The sequence below is a fragment of the Falco peregrinus genome, chromosome 19 (assembly GCF_023634155.1).
Source record: "Falco peregrinus isolate bFalPer1 chromosome 19, bFalPer1.pri, whole genome shotgun sequence".
Classification (NCBI taxonomy): domain Eukaryota; kingdom Metazoa; phylum Chordata; class Aves; order Falconiformes; family Falconidae; genus Falco; species Falco peregrinus.
In genome coordinates this window covers 6,400,378-6,415,988 of record NC_073740.1, presented here as the reverse complement: position 1 = coordinate 6,415,988, position 15,611 = coordinate 6,400,378, and the positions used below count along the sequence as shown (strand labels likewise).

Here is a 15,611-nt window from a genome sequence, read left to right as displayed (position 1 = left end):
TGCCTAGACCAGTCCTTCTTCTCCTTCTTCTTTGAGTCCCGTGCCATGTTCAGATCCAGCCACACTTTGTCCCTCCTGACACATCCCTACGTAACTGGGCAGCATCCCTATACCCTTTGCAGGATCCATGGCCCTCCTTCCACATCCTCTGCAATTCCTGGATGGACCTCTTCAATCGGGTACATCTGACAGTTGACGGGATGTGTCAGGAAGACTCTCAGAGTTTCTGTAATGCAGAGGAGAAGGAGACGCTCCAGAGGAGGGCTTCCTTGCCACACCATCAGGGGAGAAGGCACGGCGGCTCTCTGCTCCCAGGCACAGCTGCAGGGGTGTGAAGTTGCTGTGTGTGGAACAAGGGGTGCCCAAGGCCGGCTGGGCCGAGTGGGTGGTGGGAGACTAGAATTCATGTTGCTGGTTGGGAGCAGGCACTGAGAACCCAGCTCTCGTTAGCACTTTTCTGAGCTGCTCCTTTGGCCCTGCACACACCAGGATGGCCCTGGGCAGTGCCGTGCTGCCAGGAGGGTGCAGAAGGGCAGAGCTGAGCACAGAGCGGGTGGGATGGCTATGTGAGCCCTGAGTAGCTCGGAGGCATGGGGCCAGAGAAGCAGCTCCTGGCAGGGACAGCTCCAGGCAGCAGAGACGTGGGCAGGCAGCAAGAGGGAGCTGCTCCCAGAAACACTGTGGGAGGGGGGATTCAGGCATCTCCCTGCCATCCCCTGCAGGGCAGGCACCTTCCCTGGAGAAAGCCCCTGCTCTTCTTTACCATCAGCATAGCCTCTGCACTTAGAGCCATGGGCTCGGTCGCCTTCTCCGTGGCCTCACCCCAGAAGGGGAGAAATCACCAAATACCCTCCCAGCTGCCCCATCCTGCCTCCACTGGTAGCAGCGCTGCAGCGTTTGTCCATCTTCCCCCCTTCTGTCTCTGCTCCTCGTGCTCTTATCACTCAACTTGGATGCGGCGTGGGACTCAGAAGCACTTGAGAGACCAGCCTGAGGGGTCTTGCCATACAGGTTAGCCTATGGCAGTAAGGTCTCCCAATCGCCTCCTGATACCTAAGCTCCCAGAAGTCCAAAAGAGACACCTCTCACTTCAGGACAGCCCACCTTCAGGAGCTGGGTGGCTGCAGGCTGCGCTCCAGAAGGGCACAACTCTCCGGTGGCATCGCTGTGTGATCAGGGAGCCCCATGGAGAAGACACCCCAGGAATGCTGCTGGGTAGCTGTGCACAGGCAGCTGCAATGTGCCCTCTGTGTCCCTGGCTGCAGGGGCAGAGCGGAGATCCTTCTCAGGTATGATGAGGCAGCATGAGGAGTTTGCAGATCGGTACTTGGAAACTGGCTGCCTCTGCTCTCAGCAGCGTCCAGTTCCTTCTCTGGGAAGCACTGGGGGTGATAGTCCTGCAGGTCAAGGAGCTGCCAGCACAGGGCAGCTGAAACCAGGGCGGGTGGACAGACTGGCTGTCCTCAGTCCGCACAAAGGGACTGTCTCTTTGCCTCTCAGGGCCCACCTGATGGCACCTGCAGTGCAGCAGGAATGGCAGTGCCAAAACCACTCCTCAGCTGTGGTGGGGCAACCGGAACAAAATACACAGAGAAAAATCCCCTCAACTCCGCTCCATAGTTGGGTGAACACGGGGTGGCAATGCTGTGAAGCCCTTTGATGCCCTGAGTGTATTTAATCCTAGATCACGCCACGTTCCTATTTCGCTACTGCTGTAGGGAAGGACTGACTCCTGCAGAGCCCACAGCAGAGTCTCCTACTCCCTGGAGCACCCTCAGCAAGAAGCAGCTCATGAGAGATCTAGTAAAGGTCTTTGGGAAAGCAGAGAGGCCTTTTCAGTGGGGTTCCTCTGAGAAATATGTTAGGTTTTGCTCAGCAAAGTCTTGCCTAACCCTTTTCCCTCTCAGACAATCTCTATGCCAGGAGGCACCAGATGCCAAGTGGCAACTCCTTAACCCAGTTCCTCCTCCTGGCATTGGCAGACACGCGGGAGCTGCAGGTCTTGCACTTCTGGCTCTCCTGGGCATCTCCCTGGCTGCCCTCATGGCCAACAGCCTCATCGTCACCACTGTACTGTGCAATCACCTCCTCCACACCCCCATGTGCTTCATCCTCATAACCTCTACCTCCTCGACCTGGGCTCCATCCCCACCATTCTCCCCAAAGCCATGCTCAGTTTCCTGTACGACCAGAGCCATCTCTTACTGAGGATTTGCTGCCCAGCACTTACTGATTCTCTTTTTCATTTCAGCAGAGTATTTTCTTCTCACTGTGATGGCTTAAGACTGCTTATGAGATTTGCCATCTACCTCGCAAACCTGACAGCCTGCAGTTGTGCGTGAGGAGCTCCACAGTGGATGTCATTTCCCTCAGCTTTACAAATGTCTTCCCATGGTCTCCCTCAGCGTTGTTCTACCCAAGCGATGCCATGACACTCTGGGTGCAAACAGAAAGAGATGAGTAAAACATCAGCTGGATGGTCAGGCTGAGAGAGCAGTGGGGAAGGGCTCACACCCCACCTGGAGGCCACTGGGACATACTGGGGCAGTGTGGGCACCACAGGGGACTCTCCTGCTTACAGTTTAAGAGCTGGAAAGATAATCCAGTGGAGGCAACTCTCACAGTGTCTGTCGGTGGCACCAAACTGAGAGGACCATCCCTGTGCCCTAGGGATGCCATGGAGGGGAACCCTGGCAGGTGGGGTGGCCGCCCTGTCAGGAGCTGCACAGATGCAGGAAGGACCAAGGGCAGAGCCTGCACCTCCCTCGGGTGGACTAACACCCTGCAGCTGCAGGGCCTGGGACCTGCCTGGCTGGGCAGTGTCTGTGCAGAAAAGGCCCTGGTGGTGCTGGGGGACAGAAGGCAAAACACAATCCCAGCCCGTGACCTGGTAGCAGAGGCAGCCAGCCGTGCCCTGGAGCGTATGAAGAGGTGCCTTGACAAGACAGTGAGGGAAATTATTTTTTCCACGTTATCATCACTCATAACACCACATGTAGACCGCTGTGTTAATATTTTGGCCTTGACTGGGGAGGGAAGAGGGGAGGAAGCGGCTGGGTGGCTGCTGGGCTTTTGGCCAGTGACAAGCCGTTACAGCAAGGAAGGTGTGTCTGTGGGAGGGAGTTCAGGAAGGAAGGGAGGCAGCAGAATGTCCCCAGGACTTGGAGGGCCATGGAGTCATTTCATTGGCCACCCCATTCAGAATGAAGCTGGGAAGTGAGCCTGAAATTCAGAACCAACAAGGTCCATAGACAGGCCAGGCTGTTCCTGTGGTTGTGCCTGGAGACCCGCACACCTACAGCACAGGTTGTGCTGGGGCTGAATCTCCTGCCTGGCTTCAATGGCCTCCCGAAGCCATGGACAAAGCTTTGGGTGGAGGCCCCAGGTGAGGCTGGTCAGGGCCAGGAAGGCCTAGGGATGCTCTCAGGGCCCTGCCCCCATGGGATCCCACCTGCCAGTGCCCTCAGCAGGCCAGGTTCTCCTTCCCTCCTGTCCTGGGCTGTGCTCTGCTGCTCTCCATCCACACATGCCTGGGCATCAGGGACACCACAACTGCACACTACTAGAAGCAAGGTGGCCCTGGTCTTCAAATCCCTGAGCATCTTGTCCTCTTTGGGGAGTCCCAGGTGCAGGTGAGCATCAGAGTTGGTGGCCTGGTTGGTCTGGGGAACTCTCCCACAAAGACCTGGGCTCCTGGCATCCTTGCTTACCTGTGCAGTGATCACCAAGGAGACTGATTCCCCCAGAAGAGACAGGCTCTGTGATCCACAGGTTTCCTCAGGTCATTTCAAGAAGACATTGTTCATGCCTCACCCTGACTGTATGACCTGTCGCTCTGTCCTGGCTCGGGCTGGCATGGAGTGCATTTTCTTCACAGCAGCCCTTCTGGTGCTGTGCTTTGCATCTCTTCCCAAGGCAGCGCTGACCACACACCAGTGTTTTGGCCACCGCTGCAGAGTAATCACCAAGGCTTCTCTTTCTCACACTCTGCCTGCGCTACAAGGAGACTGGGGGGATGCAAGGAGCTTGGGCAGCTGACCCCCAGTGACCACAGGGATATTGCATATCCCAGGACGTTGTGCTCATCAATAACAGCTCGGGGAAAGGAGGATGAAAAGAGGACTTTTGTGGTCATGGCATTTGTCTTCCCGTGTCACTGACAGATGTGCTGAAGAGCAGCTTTTCTGGGGATGGCTGAACCCCTGCTGCCCATGGCAAGGAGTGAGCGAATTGCTCATGTTGCTCTCCTTGCACACAAAGCTTTTGCTTCTCCTGTTGAACTGTTATTTTCCTGACCTGTGAGTTTTCCTCTGATCCTCTCCCCCATCACGCTGGGCATGTAAGGGGTCAGTGAGCAACAGATGCTGGGCATTTGCGTGCTGGCCAGTGTCAAACCACAACTAATTCCTCCCTCAGTGCCACCCTGGCTGCTCTCCCCCTTTGATCCACACTCAAGCTCTCACCCAACCTCATTGCCTGTCCAATACAAGAGCTCCATGTATCTGAGCTGCCCTGACCTCACACAGAGCGTCCCCCTCCCCTCATCTTTCCCGTAGGTCTCCCCTACAGACCTTGTGTCTCCATCCCCTACCAAAGGCGTGGGAGCTGCCGTGCCCCTCCTCAGCGCTTACGGCACTGATGTCACAGCTCTGTGGTGGCACAGGGGGCTCCTGCTGCCCGCGCCCCAGGTGGTGGGCTCTGGGGCCCATGTGGGCTGCAGCACCTCAGGGGTGGCACCAGGGCCAAGGGCAGGCTTGTCACACGGACACCGGTACCCAGGGATGGGAGCCCTTGTGTGGGAGGGGTTTGCTGCCCAGCAGAGGATGCTGGAGCGGGTGGCAGGGGGCAGCAGAAGGATGAAGGACGTTCCCACCACGAGAGCAAGGGCTGCAGTCCCCGAGGCCAGAGGGCAACAGGCCTGGGCTGCGCAGCCCTGGCAGGAGAGGGCTTTGCTCTCCCAGGTGACTCTGTAGCACCCTGCGGCCTGTGCCAGAGCTGAAGCTCGTCTCCAAGATGGGCAAGATGCTGCTGCTGGTGCTGAGCGAGCCCCTGGGGGAGGCCAGCCCGTGATCCAGCCCTCCTGGGGCTATCCTGCTGGTGGCAGGCCGGCCAGAGAGCAGCTCTGCAGAGAAGGACCTTTGGGTGCCAGAGGACAAGCAGCTGAGCAGGAGCCATCAATGCACCCTCATGGCAAAGGCCAACGGCCCCCTGGGCTGCATTAGGAAAAGCATCGCTGGCTGATGGGGGGAGGTGACCCTTCCCCTCCTCTCAGCACTGCTGAGGCCACATCTGGAGTGCCGTGTCCAGGGCTGGGCTTCCCAGAGCAAGGGAGTTGTTGACCTACTAAAGTCCTGCAAAAGGCCACTAAGCTTCTTGAAGGGACTGGAACATGTCTCCCAGGAAGACAGGGTGAGAGATCTACAACTGTTCAGTCTGGAGAAGAAAAGGCTCTGAGAGTCTTATTAATGTATGCAGCATTCCATGCGAGCCAAGGTTACACTTTTTGAACTGAGGATGTTCAACCACTGCAGGTAGTTGCCAAGAGTGGTTATGGAAAGTCCACCCCTTGACATATTCCAAACCTACCGAGCCAAGGCCTTGTACAACCGGCTTGAGCTGGCTGCACGTTTTAAACTAATTGGTTCTTGAAGCTAAGCCTTGCATACTAGGCAATCCCTGATTGGTGGTTAACTACCATCAATTAACCGCAAGGTGTTACCTTTCCTTGGCGCCATCCTTGGTGCCATCCGTCTCCCACTCCCCTGTGCTCTGTAAACATGCCTCATCCTGTTAATTGTTGTCTAGACAAGCTCGAGCACATTCCCCTCAGCTAACTGATTGTCACGCATGGTCCTAGTTTCCAGCCCGCTCCTGCATCTCCCCCTTCCTGTTGCACAAAAAGAACCCCTGAAACGGAGCAAAAACATGGCACAAGTAATAGAACAAATAAAAAACCAACTAAGACATATTATCAATGTCAAAATAACCCACTGTCTTTGTTCCGTACAGTTTTACACTTTCCCCTTTTTGTTTTTGAACAGCTAGTACCAGGTTTGCCATGTTCTGCAGGGCCCTTGCAAACATGACAGCAACCAAGGCAATAGCAAACAAACAATACTGCCAATTGAGTGAATGGATGCCAAAAAAAGGCTGAAATTTTCTCAGATTTTGTTAACATGTTGCTGCAATGGGGCGCCTAAAATCCACACAGCGCATACCATCAAAATCCTCACAGCCATGTCCCTGAACAAACAACAAAAAGCAGTGGCAATTTTGACTCACATTCTGAACTGCCTACCAAACAAGGTGATTTAACTCTTTAATGCTTTCCCTGCTGTTACTCTGGATAAGAGAAGAACCGCTGCGACACGTTCCCATCATAGCCTCCTACTGCATTAGCATCTACAGAAAGACAATTATCGACATTCAAAGTGTAAACAATATCAGCTTCTTTTGGATTAACATTATACATAGACGGACGGGCACACCATACAAGAACTGGTTCAGTCAAAAAGTTCGAAACATCGCATGCCTTCTCTGAACATACCTCTGGGGTCATTCCCCTCATTCCCTCTCTTTTTTTATGCAAAGAGAAACACTTTTACCATAACAGAGAAGCCCCTATTTACATCTCTGAGCCCGGACACAAACCACAGCTGTATGCTCCACCAGGCTCAGGGCAGAAATTGTTCATGTAGTTACTTAGCTCTATATCACTACAAGTATGCAGACACCTATTAAACACTAAATAACCATGTTTATCTTTCCTATTCTCCTTCACAATACCCAGCTGTTCTCTCATTTCTTGTTAGGTCAAATATTCCCATTTTCCTCTCCTACATCTCTCTTCAGACATTCTCTATCCTCCTTTTTTTTGCTTGTTAATTCCAAAGAGGCAAAGGTTGTGTGTAGCTGGGTGACCATGACCTGATTTATGTTAGAATCAACTAAACACTGAATACAGGAAAAAAAGGTATGGGAGACGTAAGGCAAACATCAATAAGGTGGTTAAAGATAATTATAATAAATCCTGTAATACTTTTGAGTCATGGCCCAAAGTTTCCCAGCCGTGAGAAGAGACCAACGGCATCCCGCCCCTGGCTCTGCTGCAGATCTTTGTTTTAAGGCTTTTGAGTTTTGTATACTTTTGTAAATTAATTCACAGTGGTCACTCAGATTCACGTAACACATCCTACCAAAGTCTTCACACTTGTGTCCCTGTGCTAATAATAAAAATCAATAGCAACTCGGTTCTGTAGCAAGATATGATGGACAGAATCAACATCTGTTAATAAGCCAGAAAAAAAAAAGTATAGGATTTGTAGTATTGCTTTGTTTAGCAAGCTAGCAGCCTAATTTACTAAGCAAGTTAAGAGCGTGTACTATTCTTACAGAAGAGATTAGAGAAGCAAAAATGTGTTATGCCGCATTCCAGAACTCAGCCTGAGAATTACAGTCTGCTGTGAGTTCTGCATTACAATCATTTGACACATGTTGGGGTTGCGATTGTGAAAGTTGCCCGTTTACAATTTTCATTGACATTATCACAGCTAGTTGTTTTAAAAGCAACCCTTGAGCTTCCTGAAGTTCGACTTGTTGCAAAATATTCTGAAGCCAATCAATCAAGTTAGTATTAAAGTTAGTGACTCTCTAGGACCCTGCAAGACTGTGGCAAGACTCCCGCACCCTGACTGCTTTAATAGCCATTCCTTCATTTGCAAACAGTTGTCCCTGGCATACCTTGCCTGAGTCACAGAATCGGCACAGTTAATTGCTCCAGCCAACTGCTCATAGTTAACAGCAATTCCTGATTAAGGTTTTCAATCAAGGCCACTACAGGTAGCTCACAAAAATCAAATAACCACATCATATACTGTATCAGTTAGTACCATACAAAGCAATGACTTCCAATCATGCAGTGTGAGCGTATAAGGCTCTGCCATCACTTCAAGAAGGGACATAGCAAATGCATTATGAATCCTCCCTTCCCCCACTGCTTTGCTTAACCCTTTAACAGACTCGTATTGCACAGGCTGCCACTCTGCAGGTTGATTTGTCTGACAAAATACTGAACATGCCCTAGCAACTCCCCAAACCCATCACTGAAGTGTTTCCCACTTGCATTCCTGCCACCAATCCCTCACACTCCCTTTCACCCTCCCCAAAAATACAATCAATGCATCAGGAGAGACAAGGGGATGGGGAAAAGGTCTAGCTCTTTTCCAGATCTATAGGACCTGGATCAAAAGGTTTATCAGTGTCAATAAAATCATTGTCCGAGTTGTCCTGTTCCCGTGCTTGGTCCTGTGTTGTGAGGGTCGCTGCAATCAGTGACAGAAGCTTTGGGGGCAGAGGAGGTGTGGACAGAATCGCCATCGCTGACGGTGTCTTGAGAAGAGTCACGCTGTCGGTGGAATTTACAGCTTCCTCTGGTTTAGCACCGCTAGTAGAATTAGTCCACACTTGGCAAAGAGTAGTCAGAATTTGCCACCAAGATGTTAAATGCATTCCCGACACGGAGTTCCCCTCCGCGGCAGCATCATACAATTGGCTGCTGTATGTACACACTTTCATTCTTTCAAAGTCTCTAAAGTTTCTTGGTTGCTCACCTGTCTCGATGAATACAGGTGTTATCCTCAGGGTTTAGGTTGTCCGCCTGGTCCAGCCAGCAAGACGATCGTTCAGCCAAGACGTCGCCTCCAGAACGCAGCCCTCTTCCACGAGCTGTCTTTTTGTACAGACCAGTTCCGTCCTTATTCTTCCAAGGCTTGGGAACACCACCATAGGGGTCACCATTTGAGGAGACTGAGGCACGGACTCCCGGATCTGACTAGAAGACCCTTTATGAGTCCATATACGTCTCTTTCTGGGGACGAAGCCTGATTCCCTGTTACGGATTTCCCACAGCTCACCTCTCAACTCCGGAGGGATTTCAGGCCGGCTCCTGCTTCCTTTCAGCAGATCATTCAGAGGTCTGTGGGATTCGCTGCATGTCGCTCAGATAGGCGATTCGAGAGCCCTTCACGTCAGAGCCTTAAACGCATCATGTCGGGGTCACCAATTTGCGGCGAATGAAGAGACGGGACGCAGCTTGATGCAAGCAAATGTCAATTTATTGTACAGAAGCACGCGTTTTTATACACTTTCAGAAGCTGCGTGTTTTAAACTAATTGGTTCTTGAAGCTAAGCCTTGCATACTAGGCAATCCCTGATTGGTGGTTAACTACCATCAATTAACCGCAAGGTGTTACCTTTCCTTGGCGCCATCCTTGGCGCCATCCGTCTCCCACTCCCCTGTGCTCTGCAAACATGCCTCATCATGTTAATTGTTGTCTAGACAAGCTCGAGCACATTCCCCTCAGCTAACTGATTGCCGCGCATGGTCCTAGTTTCCAGACCACTCCTGCAGCTGGCCGTGCCTCTCCTAGCGGGTTTCCCTGGGTGATCTCCAGAGGTCCCTTCCAATGTCAACGTTCTCTGTCATTCTCTGAGTTTCAAGAACACAAGCAAGACAGAATGAAATGAACAATGCATACCCTTGACCGCAAAGATAGCAGGGTCTATGGAGAGGACCCACGCTGGAGCAGGGCAGAAGTGTGACGAGGAAGGAGCAGCAGCGGTTTCCTGTGCCATCAACCCTCTTCAACATCCCCCCTACACCTCTCAGGGTGTGCTTGTGTAGGTGAATTGGGATCAATGGAGTAATTTGGCCCTGGGAGAAACTGGGGAATGGTCTTCAATATTTTGGTCATTGTTTCTCACAATCAACATCTTGTTTTAATTGGCAATGAATGAAATTGATCTTTGGCAAGACAACACATCTTTGGCTATGACAGGGATCGGTAAGTAGTCTCTCTGCCTGTACCTTGACTCCGGAGCATCACTGGTTTATTTTCTCCCTTTGTCCTGTTGAGTCAGGGGAGCAGATGAACAGCTGGGTGGCTGGCTGGGTGCTGGCCATGGTTAACCCTCCACAGGACCACATCAGGACTACTGAGCCTACAGTGGTGCTCCCCAGCACAAGAAAGACCCTGCCAGACTGGAGCAAGTCCTGCAGAAGCCAGAAGGATGGTTGGGACCTGGAGCATGTTATGGACAAGGAGAGGCTGAGAAACTGGGGTTTATTTGAGATAACATCGAGAGTGAAAGACTGGAGCGCTGGACCCAGGCCAGTTGGTGGGATCTCCGTCAGTGGTTTACTTCACTATTTGTCAAAGCAAAGCCGTGAGGACATGATCTATTTGGAGATGTCTGACCACAGCCTTGGCTGAGTGGCCAACTGTGGCAAGAGCTATGGGACTTGTGTGTAACCAGTGACAGTAGGAAAGTGGCTCCATTTACATTTAGAGCTGCAATGGAGTTGGGTATCACTGAGCCACTAAGGATGACAGAGCTGACCATGCAGCAAATGTTCCTCGTAGCGACTGGGGTGTACAACAAGCAAAGGAAACGACTGATGCTTAGGACATCTTGGGGCACCTGGGGCAGCTTCCCCTGGGTATCCAGGGAACATGGCACTGAGCAGAGCCCTGTGTCCCACCCGATCACTGCCTTGCTTCCTTCACCATGACCCAAGGATTTGCACCAGGACACCCTGCCGTGTGCCCCCACCCTGTTATTTGCCCCAACTTTGCACACTCACACAGCTGAGCTCTACACTGGTGCTTTACTCTCTGGGGAACTTGATAGATATCTTCACTACACAAGCCCCTTAAATTACAGAGATGTGACACAGGAGTCCAGCTGCACCATCCTGGATGCAAACGTACAAAAGCCTCTGGGTCAGGCAGGCTGGGTTCATTCCTTTGAGGAAGTGGAGTGCATGCAAACACTCTAGGAGAAACACAATCGTGACATTAAAAGCGCTAAATGCACAGGATGTTCCAGAGATGACCAGGAGACAACTTGTGAAGAGATTCAGGCAGTCAGTTCTGCTGAGAGACACCTGACTGCATCAGCTTCTTCAGTGCGTCCTTCAGCTCCTGGTTCCTCATGCTGTAGATGAGGGGGTTCACTGCTGGAGGCACCACCAAGTACAGAACTGTCACCACCAGGTCCAGGGATGGGGAGGAGATGGAGGGGGGTTTCAGGTGGGCAAATATGGCAGTGCTGACAAAGAGGGAGACCACGGCCAGGTGAGGGAGGCACGTGGAAAAGGCTTTGTGCCATCCCTGCTCAGAGGGGATCCTCAGCACAGCCCTGAAGATCTGCACATAGGACAGCACAATGAAAATGAAACATCCACAGACTAAACAGGAACTAATCACTAGAAGCCCCACTTCCCTGAGGTAGGTGTGTGAGCAGGAGAGCTTGAGGATCTGTGGGATTTCACAGAAGACCTGTCCCAGGGCATTGCCGTGGCAGAGCGGCAGTGACAGTGTATTGGCCGTGTGCAGCGCAGCATTGAGAAACCCACTGGCCCAGGCAGCTGCTGCCATGTGGACACAAGCTCTGCTGCCCAGCAGGGTCCCGTAGTGCAGGGGCTGGCAGATGGCCACGGAGCGGTCATAGGCCATGACGGTGAGGAGAGAACACTCTGCTGAAAGGAAAAAGACAATCAGGAAGAGCTGTGCAGCACATCCTGGGTAGGAGATGTCCCTGGTGTCCCAGAGGGAGTTGGCCATGGCTTTGGGGAGAGTGGTGGAGATGGAGCCCAGGTCGATGAGAGAGAGGTTGAGTAGGAAGAAGTACATGGGGGTGTGCAGGTGGTGGTCGCACACTACTGTGATGATGATGAGGCCATTGGCCATGAGGGCAGCCAGGTAGATGCCCAGGGAGAGCCAGAAGTGCAAGAGCTGCAGCTCCCGCGTGTCTGCAAATGCCAGGAGGAGGAACTGGGAGATGGAGCTGCTGTTGGACATCTGCTGCCTCTGGGCATGGGAACCTGCTCAAGGAGGAAAAGTAGTGACAAGTCAGGCAATTCTTCTGTTAAGGCAAGTGAAAGCCGTTTCTCCTAGATGCACCCCCCGTGCCCCATGCCCCCCCTCTGCCGTTCCTAGGAGAGCTCCCTTCCGAGCCGTGGCTGGAGCTGTGCTGAGTGCTGGCCGAGTGTGCTGTGAGGAGCAGGGGCTGTGCCCGCTGGCTGCCCAGCAGTGAGCCCTGCTCTGCAGCAGGGGCTTCATGGGAACCGTGGGGGCAGGGGCCAGTCCTGGCCTTGCACTGGCTCAGCCCAAACTGCTCCCAGCGCAGAAGGGCCTGTCAGCATCGGCTCTGCCCGTGCTGAGCAACGGCCATGGCCAGAGTCAGGTCAGGAGGGGTTTGTGCTGTGCTCAGGGAGAGCAGGGTGAGTGCTGAGAGGCAAGGGGACTGTCTGTGCCTTAGGGCAGAGGCAGGGACTCTGCTCTCTCCATCCCTCTCCTTCCCAGCTGCCCGGCAATTGCTCCTTTCTTAGATGGAGAGTGATCACACTGCCATGTTACCCTGACAAGCAGCCAGGCACTGCTGAGAGCAGAGGGATCCACTGCAGAGAACAGAATGCCTCATCCCTTACCGAAGGCTCAGCACCACACTGCTATCCAAGGACACCCAGGGCTCACTGTGTGCCCTGGAAGCAGCATAGACCTTGGGTGGACACCCCAGAGAGATGTTTAAAGGGTTCCGACCATGTGAACTTCTTGAAAGAGAGTCAGCTCCTTCCCCAGCCTCACAGACTGCATTGCCCACAGCATCATCGGTTAGGGGAAAGCTGGGACACCTCCTTGCCGAGGACATTTCTGCACAGGAGGACCCACAAGGTCTGCGCCTGAGCCGGCAGCTGAAACCCCTATTGCCAGAGAGCCTGTCTGCAATGCCAATAGCATCTGAGCAAGGCCAGGAGAGAGACAAAGGGACACTCGGGAACTCCTTCCCCTTCCCCAGCCCGGCACACCACCTCCCACACAGCAGCAGTGCAGGGCAGTCACCCTCAGGCTGTGCTCAGCGAGAAATGGCACCGTGGCAGCAGGAGAGATGCACTTCATCCCTCCTGCTGCTCTGCTGGACCAGGAGCTGTTGAAACACATGGAACCAACGGTCTAAAGGCTGTGCTGGGTGGGAGAGGAGAGCAGAGGTGTGCTGCTCAGGGAAGGCACCTGCACGGCAGACCATGGCCAGGAGGTGCCCCTATCTGCCCTGCATCAGGGTCCCCCTCAGCATCTCCCCCCCTCCCTGCCCAGGGCTCTGCTGCCTGCAGCTGTCCCTGCCAGCAGCTCTTTCTCTGGCCCCAGGGCTCTTCCCTGCCAGCGCTCACAGAGCCCAGCTCAGCCCCTCTGTGCTTTTGATTGTGTCCTTGACAATGGACATCCCGTGATGCAGGGACACTTTGAAAATCATTGGTCTGTTTCTCTATTGCCTCACCACAGGGGTGACTTTCAACAGTGCTGGCTAACTGGGGAGGTCCAAGAAGGCTGAATGTTAGTCAAGTGCTGCCCACCTACAAGAAGGGTAGGAGGGAGGTTCGGGATAACCAGGAGGTCAGGACCAGCCAGCATGGATGTATGAAAGGCAGGTCCTGCGTGAGGAATCTGATCTCCTGCTGGGACAAAATGACCTGCCTAGTGGATGAGGGAAAGGCTGTGGATGCTGTCTACCTGGACCTTAGGAAAGCCTTTTGGCTGCATCTCCCACTGCATTCTCCTGGAGAAACTGGCTGCTCATGGCTTCGGTGGGTGTTCTCCACGCTGGTTTTGAGCTGGCTGGACAGCCAGGCCCCAAGAGGGGGAGTAAATGGAGTGAATTCAGGTGACAACAGCCCATAAGGAGTGGTGTTCCCCAGGGCTCAGTGTTGGGGCCAGTCCTGCTTCAGAACTTTATTAATGATCTGGCTTGAGTGCACCCTCAGTGAGTTTGCATACAACACCAAATTGAGTGGCAGTGTTGATCTCCATGAGGGCAGTAAACCTCTGCAGAGGGATCTGCACTGGTTGGATCATTTGGATGAGTCCACTTGTATGAAGTTCAACCAGGAGAAGTGCCAGTTCTGTACGTGGGTCACAACAGCCCCCCACAACGCTACAGGCTTGGGCCAGAGTGGCTGGAAGGCAGCCTGGTGGGGAAGTACCCTGAGGGTGCAGGTTGGCAGATGGTTGAGCAAGAGCCAGCAGTGTGCCCGGGTGGCCAAGAAGGCCCATATCATCGTGTCTGCTATCAGAAACAGTGTGGCCAGCAGGACCAGGGCAGTGATGGACCCCCTGTACTCGGCACTGCTGAAGCCACACCTTGAACACTGTGTTTCCATTTGGGGCCCCTCACTTCAACAGTAATGTTGAGGTGGTTTAGTATGTCCAGAGAAGGGCAACAAAGGTGGTGAAGGGTCTGGAGCCCTGCACTGTTGAAGAGCACCTGAGGGGACTTAGGTTGTACAGTGTGGAGAAGAGGAACCACAGGGGGGATCTTTCTGCCTGAAAGGATGTTGTAGACTTGAAAGGTTGGGTTGTAGACCTGAAAGGTGGGGTAGGTCTCTTCTCCCAGGTAAGAAGTGACAGAACAAGAGGAATATGCCTCAATTTACACCAAGAGAGCTTTAGATGGGATATGAGGAAAAACATCTTCACTGCAAGGATGGTCAGGCATTGGAACAGGCTGCCCAGGGAGCTGGTGGAATCACCAGCCCTGGAGATGTTTCAAAAGTACATAGATGCAGTGCTTCGGGACATGATTTAGTGATGGGATTGGCCGTCCTGTGGTAACGGTTGGATTTGATTCTCTTTAAGGTCTTTTTCAACCTAAATGATTCTCTGTTCCTATGCCTCTATGATATTGCAAGCCTAGCTAGACCAGTTACTGAGCAAGTTGCTCTAGCTGACCCTGCCTCAGTTGGAGGGCTGGATTCGATGATCTCCAGCGGTCAGTCCAACCTGGAAAAAAAAGCCATATATATGAAAGATCATATATCATGTGTATGTCAACAGAACTATGGAAGTTCATGTGAAGAATATTTCTCCATAGAAATGGCCTGTGGGAAATGCATTTGAGAAATCTGAACGAAACAAGGCTGCTTTTCTGTGGCCAGGTCATGGGTGAGAATGAGGGTGACAGAGGGGTGTGTTATGAGGAGGACAGCTGATTCTCAGGAACTCCTCATGCAGGAGGACATGCCTGGCTGTGAAGGGGCCTGTGAGGTCAGTTCTGTCTCTGGAGGTGACAGGCCGGCAACAGGAACATGGCTGGGAAAGTCCTTCTGCCAAGCTACAGCATAGGACCTCTCCAGGAAAAGGGCTGGGGTACAGGCTGTCATGTCCATTTTGCCTGTGGACATGAGAGGACAGCAGCAGGCATGTGGCTTGGTCACGTCTCTGGGAGAAGCTGAAAGGCCAGCAGCAGCCATGTGGTTTAGAAGACCATGTGGAGGTGACTTCACTTTTTTGAGGGGAAAGACCACCAAAAATAGCTTTTGAGTTAGGTTCCCTACTTGGAGGGCAGTTCCTGAGGTGGTAAAGCTTTCCTGGGTAGTGGGAAAAAAGAGGAGAGGGGAAAAGATTTCACAAAGTGTAATGTTGCAAATGGAGAGTGGCTATCGGGAGGAAGAACTTTCACTCTAGGGGTCCTGCTGCGGTGCAAGAGCTCAGCCAGAGGGAGCCTGGATCAGCCCATGGCTTTGTGTTTCAAGGAACAGCCGGTGAGAGTGGAGGTAC

General features: G+C 52.8%; 1 protein-coding gene across 1 annotated transcript; it reads right to left on the bottom strand.

Annotated features, from left to right (window-relative positions):
* Window positions 1-11,000: 11,000 nt before the first annotated feature.
* Window positions 11,001-11,486, bottom strand: LOC129782892 (olfactory receptor 14J1-like; the record flags this gene model as incomplete). The annotated part of the gene is made up of 1 exon (XM_055792308.1): window positions 11,001-11,486. A coding segment is annotated over one exon (486 nt), but the record flags the coding sequence as incomplete, so codon positions are not given.
* Window positions 11,487-15,611: the final 4,125 nt, after the last annotated feature.